The sequence below is a fragment of the Corvus hawaiiensis genome, chromosome 2 (assembly GCF_020740725.1).
Source record: "Corvus hawaiiensis isolate bCorHaw1 chromosome 2, bCorHaw1.pri.cur, whole genome shotgun sequence".
Classification (NCBI taxonomy): domain Eukaryota; kingdom Metazoa; phylum Chordata; class Aves; order Passeriformes; family Corvidae; genus Corvus; species Corvus hawaiiensis.
The window spans coordinates 54,507,200-54,525,197 of NC_063214.1; the positions used below are offsets into that span (position 1 = coordinate 54,507,200).

At 34.4% G+C, this 17,998-nt stretch overlaps 1 protein-coding gene across 12 annotated transcripts in view; it reads left to right on the forward strand.

The window, feature by feature from the left end:
* NBEA (neurobeachin) overlaps positions 1 to 17,998 on the forward strand; it is a 467,485-nt gene that overhangs the window by 123,848 nt on the left and 325,639 nt on the right. For all 12 annotated transcript variants that reach the window (XM_048295094.1, XM_048295084.1, XM_048295082.1 and 9 more), the window contains exons 11-17: positions 1,884 to 1,992; positions 4,512 to 4,664; positions 5,419 to 5,587; positions 13,697 to 13,776; positions 14,473 to 14,535; positions 14,644 to 14,741; positions 16,506 to 16,598. In XM_048295094.1, the coding sequence (XP_048151051.1) occupies positions 1,884 to 1,992; positions 4,512 to 4,664; positions 5,419 to 5,587; positions 13,697 to 13,776; positions 14,473 to 14,535; positions 14,644 to 14,741; positions 16,506 to 16,598 (765 nt within the window). The remainder of the gene's footprint in view (positions 1 to 1,883; positions 1,993 to 4,511; positions 4,665 to 5,418; positions 5,588 to 13,696; positions 13,777 to 14,472; positions 14,536 to 14,643; positions 14,742 to 16,505; positions 16,599 to 17,998) is intronic.

Here is a 17,998-nt window from a genome sequence, read left to right on the forward strand (position 1 = left end):
TCTAATTCTGCAGATGTATGCTGTTTCCTGACTTTATGCATAATGGCTTGTTTTCCTAGGTCATGAGGTTACTCATAGAGGATGGTAGTAAGCACCATCAATCTAAATGGAATTTTCTTTTGCCTATTCAATTAAAAAAAAAAAAAATCTAAATTTAAATCTTCAACACTTTATGTGAGCTGCTTATGGATTTTCATGTAGTAAAAATGATTAGATTTTTATTTTAGATGACAAATACAGTAGGAACTTTTGATTGGGGTAAGAAAAAATTGATGCATATAATCTGGTTTGAAATTGATGTGACAGCTTGACAGGCTGTTTTGATAAAATCTTTGGAGTATTGTAAATGGATATTATCTGTGTTCTTTTATTGCTGACACTGTGGAGAATTCCGTATGTGATTTTAGATGGATTATTATGACCATTCAGCAATGAAGAAAGACAAGGCCCTATTTCATGTTCCCAGCATGTACTTTGACTACACTGTGTTCTTTTTGCATGGCAGCCTTACTCAACAAATAGAATAAATCTTGTTTTCCTCAGCACTTTGATTATTTTCTGGTGCTGGCATGAATTAACCAATCTCAATATTTATTTCAAAGTGAAAGATTCTATTTGAAGAGCAAGTGAACCTTTAGATGAGTAGATACTGTAAGTAAAGTTGAAAGGTATCAAGTGCAGGTTGGATATTTCCTGTAAGTCACTTTTTCATAGTGCAAAAGCCACAGTTTTTACCCTTGCCTCTGCCTACTACCTGTGTGAGAACTTTCATGGTTGCAGACACTTGTCTATACAGCTAGGAACTGTTACATCTATTTAATTTTTAGAAAATGAATAATGACTTTATGTATGCATTGTATATGCACTATAATACATTGTCATCTACTTTTTTAAGACATTTGAAAAATAATTTTAAATACTTCCTTTCTGTCACAATTTCTTTTCTTTCTCCCTTTTCTCTGGATTTTTCAGCAATAGATAAGTGTATTTTTGTTTTATTCTCATCTCCCAAGAGTCAATTATGATTTTTTTTCCCTGTGGTGGATTGATCTGTCATGTTTCTACTGCTAGTTTTCATAACATAGTTTCACTTTCTTGATGATTCTATCCCCTGAAGTCTTTCATATCTCTGATGTTTCTATACTATAACCTTTTCTGAGCACTTTCCCTCCCTGTACTTTCTGAACACTTCACTTTAAGATACTGCTGGGATGGGCTGTTGGGTGATTTCTTTGTGGCCTCTGGGGTCTCTCTGTGCTTTCCTAACTGAATGAAAAGTAATCATTAACCTTTATTTGGTCAAGCAGATATTATTCTCATATTTGGTCTTTAGAAAGTGTGAAGGAAGCTCTCCACCCTGCTGTTGTTCCACTGTGGTTTGAGGTGGGCATCATTGCCCATGTGCATGTTCAAACATTTTATGCTTCACCTCTGTGTTGAGTGACTCTAGGGACTGAAAGTGTGGAATGAGGACATACCTAGTGGCTGAAAATTTTGCTGTTCAGCATAGCTAGTCTGGACAGTAAAATGTTTGACACAGCCCCTGGCTGTGTCATTCTAGCACTGTCAGCTGGATTCCACTCCATGTCTTCTGCCTCTTTCAGCTGCCAAAACTTTGGCTAGAACTGCAAGCTCTGGGACTGGATATTTAAAACATGGGATAGTCGTGGTCAAACCAGGAGTACTGACAGTGCTTGTCTGAATATGAATTCCCACTCCTGGCACTGTAATATGTGAAAAATCACTGGAGAAATTTGTCAACAGGAAAAATAAGATTTGTATTCTTTCTAGGAATAGTTCACCACCCTAAACCTGTTTCTATTCACTTAATAGCTGGTGATTATTGAGAAAGCAACAGATATATTTTTTTTCTTTACATACAGTGCTACCCTATTGGCTTTCTTGGTTGAGCTTCTTAAGAGTTCAGTAGCCATGCAAGAACAAATGCTTGGTGGAAAAGGCTTTCTAGTCATTGGCTATCTCCTTGAAAAGGTATGTTTGGAGGATTTTTATCTTTGTTCTTAATATTTCTACTGTTGTTGTGATACTTTCAATCACTTGGCTCAAATGACTGGTGGAATAAAATATATTTGTGATATAAGTATTGCAAATTAAAAATATATTATAAGTTGTCTAAAAGAGTCTACTCATCTTCTTCATCCTCTTACATACCAGTATTCAAAGAATCAATTTTCTGGAGCTGGTTCTGTTCTCTTATTTATGTTCTTAGTTTAGATCTCTTTGTGAATCACTTTAAATTATTTTCATTTATCCACTTTCTGTCCCCCAAACTTGTTTAGTAAAGTTGTTTTGTTTCTAGTTTGTACAAACATAGCAGAAATATCATAATTGAGATTTAAGTTTTCTTGTGTATATGTTCATAAAAGTTAAATTAATCTTCTGAGACTCAATTCTGAAATTGTTGAAATAGTGGCTCTGTGTTTTGAAGAAGAAAAACTGTAACAAAATTTAATTTCTGAAAGAAATAGTTGCAAAGGACATTCCCTTTACTTGCTCATTTTCAGGTACGATGAGCAGTTATCACAAAACTTAGGTTCAGTTCAGTAGTCTGAGGAATATCACCTGCCTCCTGGCCTCATGGCACCCTGTTACTGGGGTTTATTAATCTAAATAACCTGAGAGCAAGCTGTCAGATATACTAAGATAGTGATGGTCCTACAATTGAAGCTCATGGCTCCAATATTCTTGAATATCTACTACTGGACTTTTATTACCACGAGGTCAGCATAGAAATCTTTTAAGAGGATGATAAAAATCATAATAGCACCTTTAAAAAATGTTCTGAATTTTGAAGAAGAATGATAAGCAGTTTCTCTCATTCTGTTCCCTTTGTTCTTTGTGGCTTGGGAAATACCTTCACTCAATACCTAAAAGCAGATTTTCTATGCTTCTGTTTTCACTGCCAAGCAAGTGTGATTTAGAATGTCAAAGAACTAGCCTAAGGTAGTGGTTTTTTCCAAGCGTAGGTTTTCTTGTGACATAACCAGAATGAATTTACAAAGTTGTTAGCTTTGGTTTGGTAAGTTAAGCACATGCAGACTGGGTGAGCCCTTGTGGAGGGCTTTCTCCTGAATAGAGCACTGTGGCTTATGCACATGGAATACCTCAATTTAGAATGTTGTATATGACTTTTTTTTAAAAAAAGCTTGCACGCTCTTCTAATTAACACCTACTATGTTCATTAGACTTGGGCATGTGAATATTTAAAGCACTTCTATTGATCACAGTGTAATTCTTAAAACAGATGTTGTTTTCTGGGTGGTTTTATTATACTATATTCACTTAGCTGCAGTTTTTTGAAAGGATGTATTTTATTTTTTTCAATATATGCTTATATTCAGTTGGCACACATGGTGGGAAAAAAATCGTTTTCTGTCCCAGCCAGCCTCAATTTTATTATTTGTAAATTATCTGTTGTATCTGTTGTTCATTTGCATGTAACCAAATACTTCAGAGAAAACAGAAAGGTCTTTTTTTACTTGAACTTCCAAATAGCATTTTTGTTCTTATTATTTGCAGATTATTTATTGTGAATTTTGATGTACAAGCCAAAGGAAACAATCAGCATCAGCATCCAGGCTGAACTTATATTACTGACAAGTAGACTTCAGTTCTAAAAATAACAAATCTCCATGTTCCCAGACTGTACTTACAGAGTTAAAAATAATCGAAACATAGAATCACAGAATCGTTTAGGTTAGAGAAGACTTTTAAGGCCATTGAGTCCAACTGTTAACTCAGCACTGCCAAGTCTACCACTAAGCCATGTCCCTCAATGCCACATCTACATGTCTTTTAAATACCTCAGGGATGGTGACTCCACCACTTCCCTGGGCAGCCTGTTCCAGTGCTTGACATTTTGTAGAGAAGGCAAGGGGAAGGACGTTTAGAGATTTTTCCTATTTATTCGTTTGTTAATTTAGTTTACAAAGAAGTTTGTCAAAGTCCTCATGCCACGTTACTACATAGGAGCAGGTCTCAACAGTGATTTTATGGCATATGCTATGAAACTGAAAGTCTCCTGAAGTTTGAGGAAACAATGAACCCAACTCCTTCAAATACCTACTCCAGTTAAAGAAACGAAGGCACGTCTCCCAATAATGTGTGTTCACACACTGAGACACCCACTTTCAGTAAGACACGTCTTTAATTTAAGAAGGGATAAGGACTTCAGATGAAGTTCTCAAAGAATTGTGCTGTAAAATGTAGGATCCTGACTGGGCTCTAATAAAATGTCAAACTAAGCAAAATACCAGAAAACAAAATTATTGATGAATATTTTAACCTGTTAAATACAGCCATTACAAAAACCATTAATATTATTAGAAAGTATAAGTTGCCTTCATATTCAATGACATCAAAACATGCAAGGCTGCATGCACTTAGTAATCATGAGCCAGGTGAAAATACTGCTTCATAGTTTGGCTGTAATTATTTTAAAGAAGAAGATTTTTTCTTTATCTTTTTTCTTTCTGATTATTTTCCCCCAGTCATCTAGAGTTCATATAACCAGAGCAGTTCTGGAACAATTTTTGTCATTTGCAAAATATTTGGATGGATTATCTCATGGAGCCCCTCTACTGAAGCAATTATGTGATCACATTCTTTTTAATCCTGCTATCTGGATACATACCCCTGCAAAGGTAATAGTACACTTGAATAATCTTATGACTTTCCTACAACAAAATTAAATACCTATATTCTTTTATAAAATTCTACTTAGATTTTTGTTTGGTTGAGTTTTTTTTAAAACATGGTAATAGCAATGATTTTTTGGATCAGGAAGTCTACACCTTGCTTAACTGTATACTCCAATGTCTTTCATAAGTTCTTAAAAGAAGTTAAATTGTTACCTAAGATCCTGTCTAATTCTGTTAAAAGACTTTTTAGAAACCCAGTCCCTTTTTCAGTGGTTGCATTACATCTTTTTCCTACAGATTAGGCATAAAATTTTGTATTTTTAATTGCAGGCAAATTGTGTTTTGTTACACATTGATGTAAGCTCTCAATTAATTCAAATTATGTATTCTAGTTTGATAAAATCTATAAAATGTTATCATTCATCTCTGGTAATAATGAATTATTTGTTTTCCTAAGTAATCATAGTTGGGATACGTGAACCAAAGTGAAAAATGGCATTGTCCTAAAAACTGAAAATGTATACTTCTCGTATAAAAAGTCATAATAGAAAACAAGCCAATATGTTTATCTTTACTTAAATCATGGAATATCAGTTCTAGGTACCTAGGTATCAGTCCAGCCCTTGCCTTAACCAAAACTGTAATTAGCTTTTGAGTTTTTGATATCATATCCAAAGTATATTCTAAAAACACCCCTACCATTTAAGGTTACTAATACAGAACTTACATTTATGTGGATAACTGTTTCATTCTTTAGGTGCAGCTATCGTTGTATACCTACTTGTCAGCTGAATTCATTGGGACTGCTACGATCTATAACACCATACGCAGAGTAGGCACAGTGCTGCAGTTAATGCACACGCTGAAATACTACTACTGGGTGGTCAATCCTGCTGATAGCAGTGGCATTACTCCTAAAGGATTGGGTAAGTGCAGCACATAAGAAAGAAAATGTAAGCATTTCTCCTTTGGGAAGGTTTATGATGTAAACGTCTGGAAGCTCCTTGAATCTGTAGACAAGGAGGTAAATAGGTGGCAATAGTTGATACCGGTGGTCATCGGTAGAAGGACTATGGAAGTACTTTTGGCGTATCATACACCCCTGGTGATAATTTCTTATGTTTATAAGTATTCCCAGAAGATTCCAACTCTGGCCTTCCACATAGCATAAACTTATGTGGGCATACTTTAGGAAACATATTAAAATGATTGATTTTTCTTCTTCTGTAATAAAGAGGAAATATTACATGTATTTCATATGCCAAACAAAGCTTTGTGTGGTTTGAGTGATTAGTAGTGTTAAGCGATCTTGAAAACAGAGTGGAAACTTCCAGTTCTTACTGCAGAAGTCTCTGAAGATGTTTTTCCAGTTCAACAATATTTTCTCTCTGTCCTTATAAAATAGAGATTGATTTAGCTTTGGTTAAAGTGATGCACTTAGCTTAGCAAAGGAGGTATTGAATGACAGCACCAGCAGAATGCAATAAGAGATAGTGGCTGAAGGCTGTGTGTTACAGATGCGTATTAACCAGAGCAAATCATTCTAATCCTATACATTCTGACTGTAATGCCATTACATTTAGCTATCTACTCGTGTAAAGCAGGAAGGACTTGGCTGAAAGGGTCTTAAAAAACACTTGATAAAGGAGAACTTATTAATTATCTGTATTCTGTAACTGTTACTGTCATGCTGAGAAATTGAATAATTGGGAAACGTTTTTAGTACTGTCACATACCCAAATATTCAAGAGAGTGACATATATAACACATTATTTATTGAATAATTCTTATTTGTAAGTGAGCTGTATGCATAGGGGTTTTCCTCAATATTTTTTTTAATAAGTAACAATTCTTTTCCTAGATTAGGTATCCTGATAGACAGTGAAGGTGTTGAAGGTCACGGAAAGAGCTGCTCTAGGATCTTGGATCACATTTATAGTTCTCTCATAGTATAATATTAGATGAACAGTAGATTTCAAAAATTATTAAAATTTATTTTAAAATACTTAACAAAAACCCACTGTTCTCTGTTCATTTGAATGAAAGGTTTGGAATCCTAGATTATGAAAATTACCTGTGATGGTTACTTAACTAGCTTGAAATCTTTGTCAGTGATGAATTATATTATCCATTTACACTGATTCTGGATTCCTGCTGCCAAATTAGAATTAATTTCTCTTTTGGTGCCTGCAGTGAAGGTGTCTCCTTCTGAGCTAGATGTCTGCTGATTATAGACAGTGGAATGCAGGAGTCAGTTGCCTTAATACAGGTTTCCAGCATCATTATAGTCTTGGTGGGTCATCCCACCTGCCTCTCAGAAGGATGCAGGTTTCCTGTCCGTCCAACACCAAATCTGCTTGTTTTGGGTAGATATTTTGCATACTTTATGGCATAACAACTTACACTGGTAGGTAGGTTTAGGAAGCTGTGTCCTACCTCTAGTTGAGAGACACTTGAGAAGTGCTTTGTTTGAAGCGCATTTGCTTCCTAGACTGCGTTGCCTCTATTGATCAGATCTCCAGTAACCTCCGTGGGAGGTTAGAAGCTGGTCTCGTTTGGGAACTACACTGTTGCTATCTAAAATTTGGGTGAGCGGAATCCTGCCCTGGGAGTGGCTTTATCCAGTTCCATGCTTTCAGAGCTCTGCTCTGCTGAGGTTTACAGCAGTGTACTGCACAGGTACAGCTTTACCGTCAGACAAATTAACTGTATCTGAGATCAGAGAGGAATTGGGGTGTTTAAAACTTAGCTGATCAGCTTACATACATAGTGTTTGTGACTGTCGAATACCCAGCTGTTGTGAGGTAAAGTTTTCAGGTGTCAACCAGTTTTACAGCTAGATAGAGACTTAGAAAATTGCTTAACTAGCTTGAGAGTGGAAGTTTGATAATACAGTTTACTTGTTATGGCTGAGATTCTTTTCATTTTTTTTTTCTAGTATATTTGTTTTAATTTAAAAAATTCCTGTGCTTCTGTGTCATGATACTACTACCTAAAACCACTTTGGAAATGTATTGCATATTACAGACTGCTTCCCTCTGGCTAGGTTTGCTCTTTTGTGGAGTCAGTGACATTTCTTTCTGTAGGAAGCATGAATTGTTTTTATCTTGCCCATATCTGCCTCTTTGCAATTAGCTGTAATTTTTGAGTATTTGTATGTGTAATGCCAGTTGCATAGCTTCAAAAAATATGTATTCATCAAAATCTGAACAGAGGTACACAAGAATACAAAATTAGGAATGAGAAATTAATCAGTTAACTCTAAATTAGCATACATATGGCTGGTTTACCTTTTATTTCATTCAGAGTATAGTACATTCTCCTCTCATTTGTGTCAGTTCAAGACAAGATTCTTTTTTAATCAGGAAGGAAACCAGGTCAGTCCCTGAAAGGTAATCAGTCTAAATTAGTGGTTGCTTGGTGTAGCAGTTTGACAACAAAAATCAAAATTACTAAGGACTTCATACAGTAATTGGGAAGGTGTTTTGTAAACTGAGGCCATGCATATTTTCAAAAAACATGCTATCCACTATATCTGAATTTTCTCATTTTGTCTTTAGTTACATTTATAGATAAACTTGACTTTTTGACAGTTCAGTATCTTCTTTCTTCCTTGTTCCTTATTCTCTTCCTTCTTCCCTGCAGAAAGCCCTGTGTAATTGATACAACTGTAAAGAAGTAGTAGTCTCTCTTCTATCTGTAAAAGTGGCTTTTCTTGTGTTGCATTGAAGAATGTCAGCCTATCAGAGAGGAGGATCAGTGAACTTAGCAACAGATGTGCAAACCCAACACAGCTATGGAGTTTTCTCCATGCAAATCAGCACTGGGACTTCTTTTGCTATTATTCCACAGATAACTTCTGCTTATGATGAATACAGCTGTAATAACTGATTTGATTTGCAAGCAAATGGCTTTGAAAATATAATAATTGCTGAGGTGATGGGTTGCTTAATTTAATTTCATATTAACTGCATTTCATAATAGATTTTTTATCAAATCCGCATTAGTTGCTTGCAATTGATAAAATTCCTGAAAATTTTTTAAAAAGTTGAATCACCTGGATATTACATCACTTTTATTTACCAGATGGTATTTTAACATTAAGTGCAGCTCTGGCTGGTTCAGACGGCTTTTAGTCGTGGAATACAGTCTTAGAAGTATCTGTAGTTATTATGCTTTAGGGTTTTTTATTTTCACCTCTGTTTCAGCTTCTCGTAACTTCAACAATCCTAATAGTTCAAAAAAGGTGAACTCTTCCAGGATTTTGGGTTTGTGTTAATTTTTATTAGCCTGCATGCAGCCAGTACTGCCAGAAAGTTTATAATTTGTTAAAATGTAGAATAATATATATTAAAAAAAATTGTAAAAGTAAGAAAGTTGCAGTGTAAAAATACAATTATGTGAAAGTTAAATTTGCTGCATTTTAAGTAGCATTTGATATCTCAAAATGGAAGAATAGGACCCATTTTCTTTGCACATTAATTTTAATGTATGAAACAGAAAAATGTCATCATGTGAGTAAATGGCAGCTGAAATTCTAAGCTGACTTCATGTGAGACTTTTCAGATCTGGAGAAGACTTTACTAGAAATCATGCCAATATCTAAAATTTGACTGCATGTGCTATAGTTTGCTGTCATATTAGCAAGTAAGCTTATTCATGCAGACATTTTAGTAGTGTTATGTTTTCTTGTCTTCTAGGCATGTCATTTTTTATGTGGAGATACTGAAACACATTTTAATATTAGTAGTTTGATTTACTATTACTTGCAGACAGTTACTCTGCTTCAGGGTTTTATTGCCTTCTGCTGTCTTAATAAAGCACAAAGTGGGTGAGTTTTCTGTACTGACAGTTTCATAGCCCTTATTTTAAGGCCAAAGGAGCTCAATATTGAAGTTTCCCATTTGGCTGATGCTGCTTTTTTTTAAAAATGAAAGTTTTTCACTTACTTTTCCTAGTAATCAACTTATAAAATGGGAGGCATAAATGCTTTTAAAAAAATGAATTTTAATGAATTTTTTTAAAGGCTCAGATACTTATTTTAAATTTGGTTTTGTATCTTCTCTTTCATTATTGGTTTCTTGTTTCACGCTGATGTTTCTTCTTAGATTCAGAATCCTGAATTCATATTTGTTTTTCCATTTCCTTCTGAGGAAACACTGTTTCAGAGTGTAAAAGTATCAACTTGCTCCATAATTATTCTTAGTAGCTTTTACATTTTAGATGTAGATCCACATAGTGGAGACAAGTAATCTATTTAAAATTATGAATTATACTTTTCTTCTGGTGTTGTTTTTTTCTTTTTTTTTTTACGAAGAGCCTAAAAAGTCAACTAATTTCCAAAGGAAAGGATCTAAATTTTATTATTTACTATTTACACTTGGACTATGGTTATAGCTGTTATCTTTATTTGCCACATGCACACTTTTAATATTTTGTTAAATCATGCAGAATAAGGATAATAGGATCACCCAGCCATTGCAGTATCTAAACACACAGCAAATCAGGGAATGGAGTGAAACTTATTTAAAATATATAGCTTCTTTCTGTAATTATTGTATTTTATGCTGAGTTGTAAGGGACCCATCAGGATTATCAAGTCCAATTCCTGGCCCTGTATGGGACACCCCAAGAGTCACACCATGTGCCAGAGAGCAGTGTCCAAACTCTTCTTGAAATCTGTCAAGCTTGGTGCTGTGACCACTTCCCTGGGGAGCTTGTGTTGTGTGACAGAAATGTGCATTTAAGTTCCAGATTACTGTGTAGTTTAGTTCATTCCTGAACTCAGTGGCCAAGCATTTCTCTTTCTCTGCTGGTGTTTCCTCTGTGCTTCACAACTCTAACTCTGAGTGGACCTTTTTGAATAGTATCATGTCTCCTTATTTAACAACATGGTTGTTAAAGTACAAGTTATCTCATGCTAAATAGTTTTCAAGCATGTTTTTCATGTCCAGATTTTGGAACATAAGATGTAGAAGTGGGAATTAAGAAGATTATTATGAGGAGAAAGTAACTGTAGTTTTTCTTTTTATGGATACAAGAAGTTTCACAGAGTTATTTCAAGAGCTGGGTTAGAGTGGAACTCAGTTCTTGTTAGATTTACAGCAGAGAGAAAAACAGGTTCTTTGTGATCCACATATCATGTGATGTTATTTATGTGTGCATGGAGATCAGATTCTGCTATCTGTATCATGTTTTATTAATTTCAGGAGTAGAAAAATCATGCTTTTTACATATTAAAAAAAATCAAAACAGATGGAAAGATGTTACATTTGGTTGTTGGTAGAACTGATAACACAATTTTTTTATTTCCAAAGACAGAAATAGAAATCATTATTTTTGTTATACAAAGCTCACAATCAGTTTTTTGTTGGTTTGTTTTGGGGTTTTTTTCACAGCAGTATTGATTATACTAAAGTCTGTGAATATGTTTACTTATTCCCTCTTATTTACTTCTGGTTTATGCCCCTCTAATTTCTCTATGCTGCAGGGATGAATTGGATGAAATTATAAATTCTTGTTTTTCATTTATTTTTGTCTGGGTAAAGCTGGCTAACTCTTATTATGAGTGTATATTTTATAAAATCTGACGCAAATGATGGGCTCTCTGTGAAAAATACGTACATAAAGAAATCTAAAAGCAGGAAATGCTTTAGTGACTCATCCTCATGTGGGGTAAGGGAGGCATCCCTTCTCTTTGCCAATTAAAAAGAATGTTACTATTTTGTATTAGGGATTTATGGTTGCTGTACCAGTTCTTGAAAGGATTATCTTCATAGTTGATCTGATGTTAGCTTGGTTTTAGTCTTTAGCAGTTCTGATTATCAGTGTCTGAGTGATGGTGACACTGAATTGTCTACATGCAGTGGTGGGCACAAAGATTAATAGACAGTAAAGAAAAGTACTTTGCAATGTTTCAGATGAAAAACACGATCTACTTGTCTTTCCTCCCCTCAGTATATGTGTGGATAATATATACTTTTTCTAATTATAGCATAAATTACACCATTTTTTTGTCAATAATACTTTTTTTAAAAATAAATCTTCAACTAGGAATGAAGTCCTTCAATTAGTAATGAAGTAAAAAACTGTGATGATATAACACTTATAGTGGAAAATCTGCTTTAGGTGGCTTTAGAACTTCCTATTTAATTAATTCTATTCAGTCTGTGTCAGATGATCATTACGTTATATGGCTGTCGTCCTTTCTTCCATTCTTTGTAGCTGTCTGGTGGTTACATAACCTCCAGTTTCTCCAGCCTGTCTTATTTTTCTGTGCCAGTCCTCTTAATTTTTGAAACTAATGAATTCTTTTGGGTAGCAGCTGTCCCCTTTTTCTGGTTCTAGTGCAGTGAAGCTTCATGACACAACTAAAATGCAAGGAATAAATAGTACTAGAGCACTGAAGGGAAAATTACCCTTTACCTGCTTGGCATATAGCCTGCAAGCAACAACTCCTTTGGTATCCTTTGCATGTTGAAGAACCATTTTCAAGGTTGTCACACATCTCCAGGGAAATGAGTGGGTACATGAAGAAGTAGGATAAAACTCATGTGTCTTTGAAGATGTTCCCAGTTAAATTGGGATATCTTCTTTTTGACATGTCCTTACAATTTCTGTTACAGAAATGTTTTGCAGACCTCCACATTGCCTGTTTTCTGTTTCCATAATTACAGTCTTTCAGAAAAGACAAAATTATTTTTTTTAGTCCTGTTTTTCAGATATTGTCTGATGTTGAATCCAAATAAGGTGTAGGAGGGAAGAGGGTGTACAAAGAAAGCGACTTCTGTGATGCAGTTAAGGAAATTGAATCCACTTTTGAATTAGGGAAAAAAATAGCTGTTCGTAAGAAGCACACCACTGCCATAAAAAAATTCATGCAGTATTAAATATAATTGCATCTAGTACCAAAAAAACCCAAACAAACTCCAACTGACTTCTGTTTTCCTTACTGTTCTTACACACGGTGAGTGGAAAGATTGAGATTTATTTGCTTTTTTCTGAAGAGTACACAGTCCTCCTCTCTCCACTCCTAAACAGGGAAGAAAACTTGAGTGTATTAGCCATTCTTTTTGTTCCTGCTAGTGAAACAAATATACCTTACCTTAAGGTTTTCCCTTGTTGCAAACTTGAATTACTGTGTGTAATGCAGTGGCTTCACTTCAAAAAGCGTCACCAAAAACTATCAGAAAATCTTCAATAAGAAGTTGTGCTCATCTGGATTGGAAATAATACTGAGACATAGACTGCAATTAAACTTTGCTCTGTGTTTATCAGTGTAAGTTTAAATGACTGATTAAAAAGTAATTTAAGTTGCATTTATTTTTACTGTGCAAAATTTAAGACTGTCTATGACATGCATTGTCTGAAAATTAGGAACTTAACAAAAGAATTTCTGGTTCAACTTCAATATTTATGAAGGAGGAAAATGGAAAATACAATAGAACTAGTTTCAAATTACTACAGTTGTTCAAGCTCTGATTTTTTAGATATTTCTGTCTTCCTAATACACTTCATCAAGAACAATTGTTTAAAGTATTATGGATTACATTTTTTTTCCTGGTTTAAATTGAGTATTTTCTTTAGATAGTAGTTTTCTCTTTGGTTAAATGACTGTAGTTTCTGCTACAGGTGATGGCTACCACTTGTATTTCATAAATCCTTTTTCTGTTGGTTTTCATTCAGATGGTATTTAACATAGTGGTTTAGTCAGTCCAGGTTGTTTATCACATATTGCTGTCTATCTATTACTATCACCTTATTACTCTCTTTCATCTTCTTGTGTCTTTTAAAAAACTAAGTAAAATATAATATGGATTTCTTTTTTTCCAAATGGAACATCACTTACACTTAAATATATTGGTGTTGAAAAATGTGATTCTGAAAGGTTATAAATGATATCATTTGCAAATACGAACTTTTATATGAGTAGGCTACTAAATCTGTAGTATCACAGAACTGTAATTTCCTTAAAAAGCTGCAGTGTTTAAAGGTATTAGTTTATATTTAAAAGTGTTATATTTTGTTTCTTCCAGATGGTCCTCGGCCCTCCCAGAAAGAAATCATATCATTAAGGGCGTTTATGCTTCTGTTCTTGAAACAACTTATATTGAAGGTAAAATGGTCTATTCCAGAGTGAAGACATTGACGTCTGTTAAATACTTGTAATAGGATCTTTCATAGCAGAAACTTGGTCATACCTGTCCAGTATTGTGTCTTTTTCTGGTTAATTTAATGTTCATGCACATCCTTCTAATCAGCAGAGAAGTAGTAAATCCATACAATAACCTCACCAAACTCTGCCATGTATATTTTATTAAAATTTTAATATATTTGTATCCAATATATAAAATATGTTTTAATTAAATTAATATTTAAAAATTTTTAATTAAATGGTCAAATGAAAAAGATAATTGCAGTTGTCAAGCTACTTATTGCTTTATCCTTCTTGTTGGTTCTACCAATGGTTGAAATGGTGTAAGACTCTTTCTCTCTGTAACAGCTGAATGCTACTCTTCGAGGCATAATCTATTAATTTGAGACTAAACCAAAAACCAGTATTTTCTGTTCTGTCTCAGAAACTGGAGGAGTAGCAGTAATAGTTTGCAGTATCTGAGGGCCAACACCAAAAGAATCTGACCTCATACTGTTTTGAATTGTCAATGTGATAAAGAAAAGCAGTAGAATGATAGGGAAAATTTAGTCTTTTAGGTTCAAATAAAAAAGCTGTAGGATTGTTTGACTGGGTTTGCATACCCAGACCTGAGGAATGTATTTTCTCTGAATAATGGCTGTTGGGTTTTTTTTTCAGGATCGAGGAGTGAAAGAAGATGAACTGCAGAGCATATTAAATTACTTATTAACAATGCACGAGGTACATTTCTGTAATTACCTACCTTTTATTGTAACTAATTGAACCAGCTCTGTGGGAAGCTTGCTGTTGAGGTTAGTTTGTAGAATAACATTGGTGCTTGTCATACAGGATGAAAATATTCATGATGTGCTGCAGCTGCTAGTGGCACTAATGTCCGAACATCCAGCATCCATGATACCTGCCTTTGATCAGAGAAATGGGATACGGTAAGACAGTGAAGTGAGAAATTACCTTAAAAGTAGTTCCAGTATCATCAGTCTCCAGTTTGCTTCTTTTTCACATAAATATCACACTTGCTGATCTTTTAAACTTCAATTCCATTAACTTAGGCTTTATTTTTTGACAAAATGAGTGATTTCAATAAGTTGGAGGAAAAGAGGGTTTCCACTTAAGATTATCATTATGATATTTAAAGTAACTGAACTGTTTTAGTTGCTTCTCAATCTTGAATAGAGTATGTAATTAACAAGATGCATCAAATAGCCATGTATCTATCTCAGAATAATTTTAAATATTCTTTCTTTGTATGTTTAACATTCTCTGGAGAGAAGAAGAGGAGAACAAGAAATCGTGCCCTAGCTTCTCAAATTCTGTCTGACAAAAGTGAAATTCATGCATTTATCTGTTTGGCTATGAAATTAATAACTGATAATTCCCAAAGAAATGTTATTTTTGTTGCGGTTTTATGCCTAATTTGGTAATATAATTTTTGTCAGGGACTAAACATTTTCATGTTAACATTTACTATGGAATTTTATTTGTGCTCTTCTGAAAATACTTTCAAAAATGCAAGGGGCTTGTAAAAGGGAAAAAAACCCCATAGCATCTACTACTTGATAAATTCAAGCTCAATTTTGCCTGAATGCTAAGATCTTTGTACAAAGATGTGTACTTAAAACTGTTTGAATGACAATGCTAGTTGAAGGGAAGACTCATGGTTGGGACTTTGCTTTCTGCCCGTAGTTTGTATTCAAACAGAATTCTATTCCTGACATTTTTTGAAGGAAGGTAAGCCTGACTTGGCAGACTGAAGACATCTTTATGTAACATTTGTGGTACTGATATTAAAAGTGTTTGATGGTGCAGTCTTTATGTTTAGAAGTCTGTCTTGTAAAAGTGTGGAGAATGCACAGGATTTCAAGTTTTAAGTATTTGAAAAACAAAACAAAACACACCCAAAGCCTTACATAAAATTAGGGGCTCATTGGCCTAAGTTATCAGAGGACAAAAGCCTCAGAAGTCATTTGGTAATAGCATAAGTCACTTCAAAAGAGGAAGATATTGTCTGCTAAACCACTCTTTAGTGGAGAAAGACAAAAAGACTGGCTAAAAGCTGAAGCCAAGCTAATTCTAATGGGAAACTAAAATATAAATTCAATAATTTGTTGCAGAACAGTGCAGGGGAAAGGTAATGTTTTCTTTCTCTTGCTGTCTTCAGATCAAGGCTGGTTTCCTTTCTGAAAGACTGCAGAATTTGTGCTTAAACCTCTCATGTTAATTAAATATGTAATAATTAGATTAGTTAATATTCGAGTCACTTTTTTTTTAAATCAAGGATTTAAAAATAGTGGGTGTAATGAAAGGAGATTTTAACTAGCATCCAGGTACTGTAGGATATGACCTTATGTGTTCCAGTCTGCTTCTCTTGTCCTAAGCTGCTACTGCTCAGACTGTCTTTTATTTGGTTGTTCCAAGAGAGAAGTCTAGGATAAGATGTTACTTTCTGTTATGAAGCATTGAACTGAGCCAAACTACACCATGTCTCCAACCTCAAGAATTCGTAATCAAGCTCTTATGCTGCACTTGATTCTTTCAATATATCCTTCTATTATTTTGTGTAAATTGTTGTTTTTATTGATTTATTTCTTAATAAATATCCTTGTTCAGTGAAATACAAGCTATATATGTGATGTTTAGTAATAAAATCTATATATGTGATGTTTGAGCTTGAATTTTTTTTTCTGTTTTAGAGTAATTTATAAATTACTGGCTTCCAAAAGTGAAAGTATATGGGTGCAAGCTTTGAAGGTCCTTGGATATTTTCTTAAACATTTGGGTCATAAGTAAGTGTCATTTTAAAATTTTATTTTTATAGTGGTGTATTTAAGTTCACAATTCTTATTGTCTTTTTGTCATGATTACTGTATATTGTCAGTCTTTAGAAATTGCTTCAAATTATTAGGTCTTCTGATTAATAATTTGTACAGTGTTACCTTTATAAATCAGATAAAATTAATTTTTTCCAGTTAACTTGCTATTACTATGATGTTTGAAATATTGATTGTCTTTCAAATATACAACATGCTGAAACTCAAGTCTTAAAACAAGGGAAGAACATTTTCCAGAAATATGTCTTGTAACTATATATTGCATGTTCAGCTAAAGTTAACAGGAAACATATGAGTGTGATCTAAAATTTGCTTCTGGAATTACCAGTGTCATGGCAATAAAATTTTCAGGGCAGCACTTCTAAAAATACTTTTAGAAGGATGGGAATAAATGAAATAGAATATTTTATTGACATGGGAATGTTTCAGGAGGAAAAGTAGATACATCAAGCAAGTGGTGTTTAAAAATGGCGGTAAGGACATATATCTGCACAAGAAATACTCACATAGAAAATGTGGCAGCAAGAAATAGTCCCATTTAAAAAGACCTGATGTCACAAAATGGGTTTACTTAGTCTCTTCTTCTGTATTATGGTGTCAAGGAAGCACTAGCAATCATGCAGTGCTGCATAGCCTGCTGTTGCTCATTTTTTCCCTTCTACATGTGGTGTTAAGCTCCCTGCCGGGATTAGCGCAAAATGGCATTTTAGTGGGAGGCTGTGTATTATAAAAATTAACCGCATGCTTCCCAAGAGGCTTCATCATGTAAGCCTCATTTGAAGGGAAAGGAGGTAGGAGTCCAGCCAGAGTGCAGTATTGCTAGAAATACTTTTCTCAGTAAGATCAATAAAGTATGACTGTATAATTGAGAGAGTTAGCTGAGAATATGCTTCTAAGTGGGATTTTTCCTTTGGGATCCAGCAAGTTGAATACTGTTCTGGGAATTAATAAAGCAAATTGATAGTCCACTCAAGAATCTCCAAGGACTTTTCAAACATTACTTACTGAAAGTCATTCACATTGATAGGAGTTGGATTAAGTATGATACACCAGATAAAGGTTTGACTTGTCAGAAGCCTGGTTGTATCCAGAGAAGTACATTTGTTTAAAATATTTATCACTTATCCAGAAAATCAAGTAGCAAACTATATCCTGGAGTGCATCAGGCTCAGCATTGGCAGCTGGGCAAGGGAGGGGATTGTCCCGCTCTGCTCTGCACTGGGGCAGCTTCACCTTGAGTGCTGGGGGCAGTTTTGGGCACCACAATATTGTAAGGACATTAAATAGTGGATAGTATTCAAAGGAGGGCAACCAAGATGGTGAAGGGTCTGGAGGGGAAGCCGTATGAGGAGCTG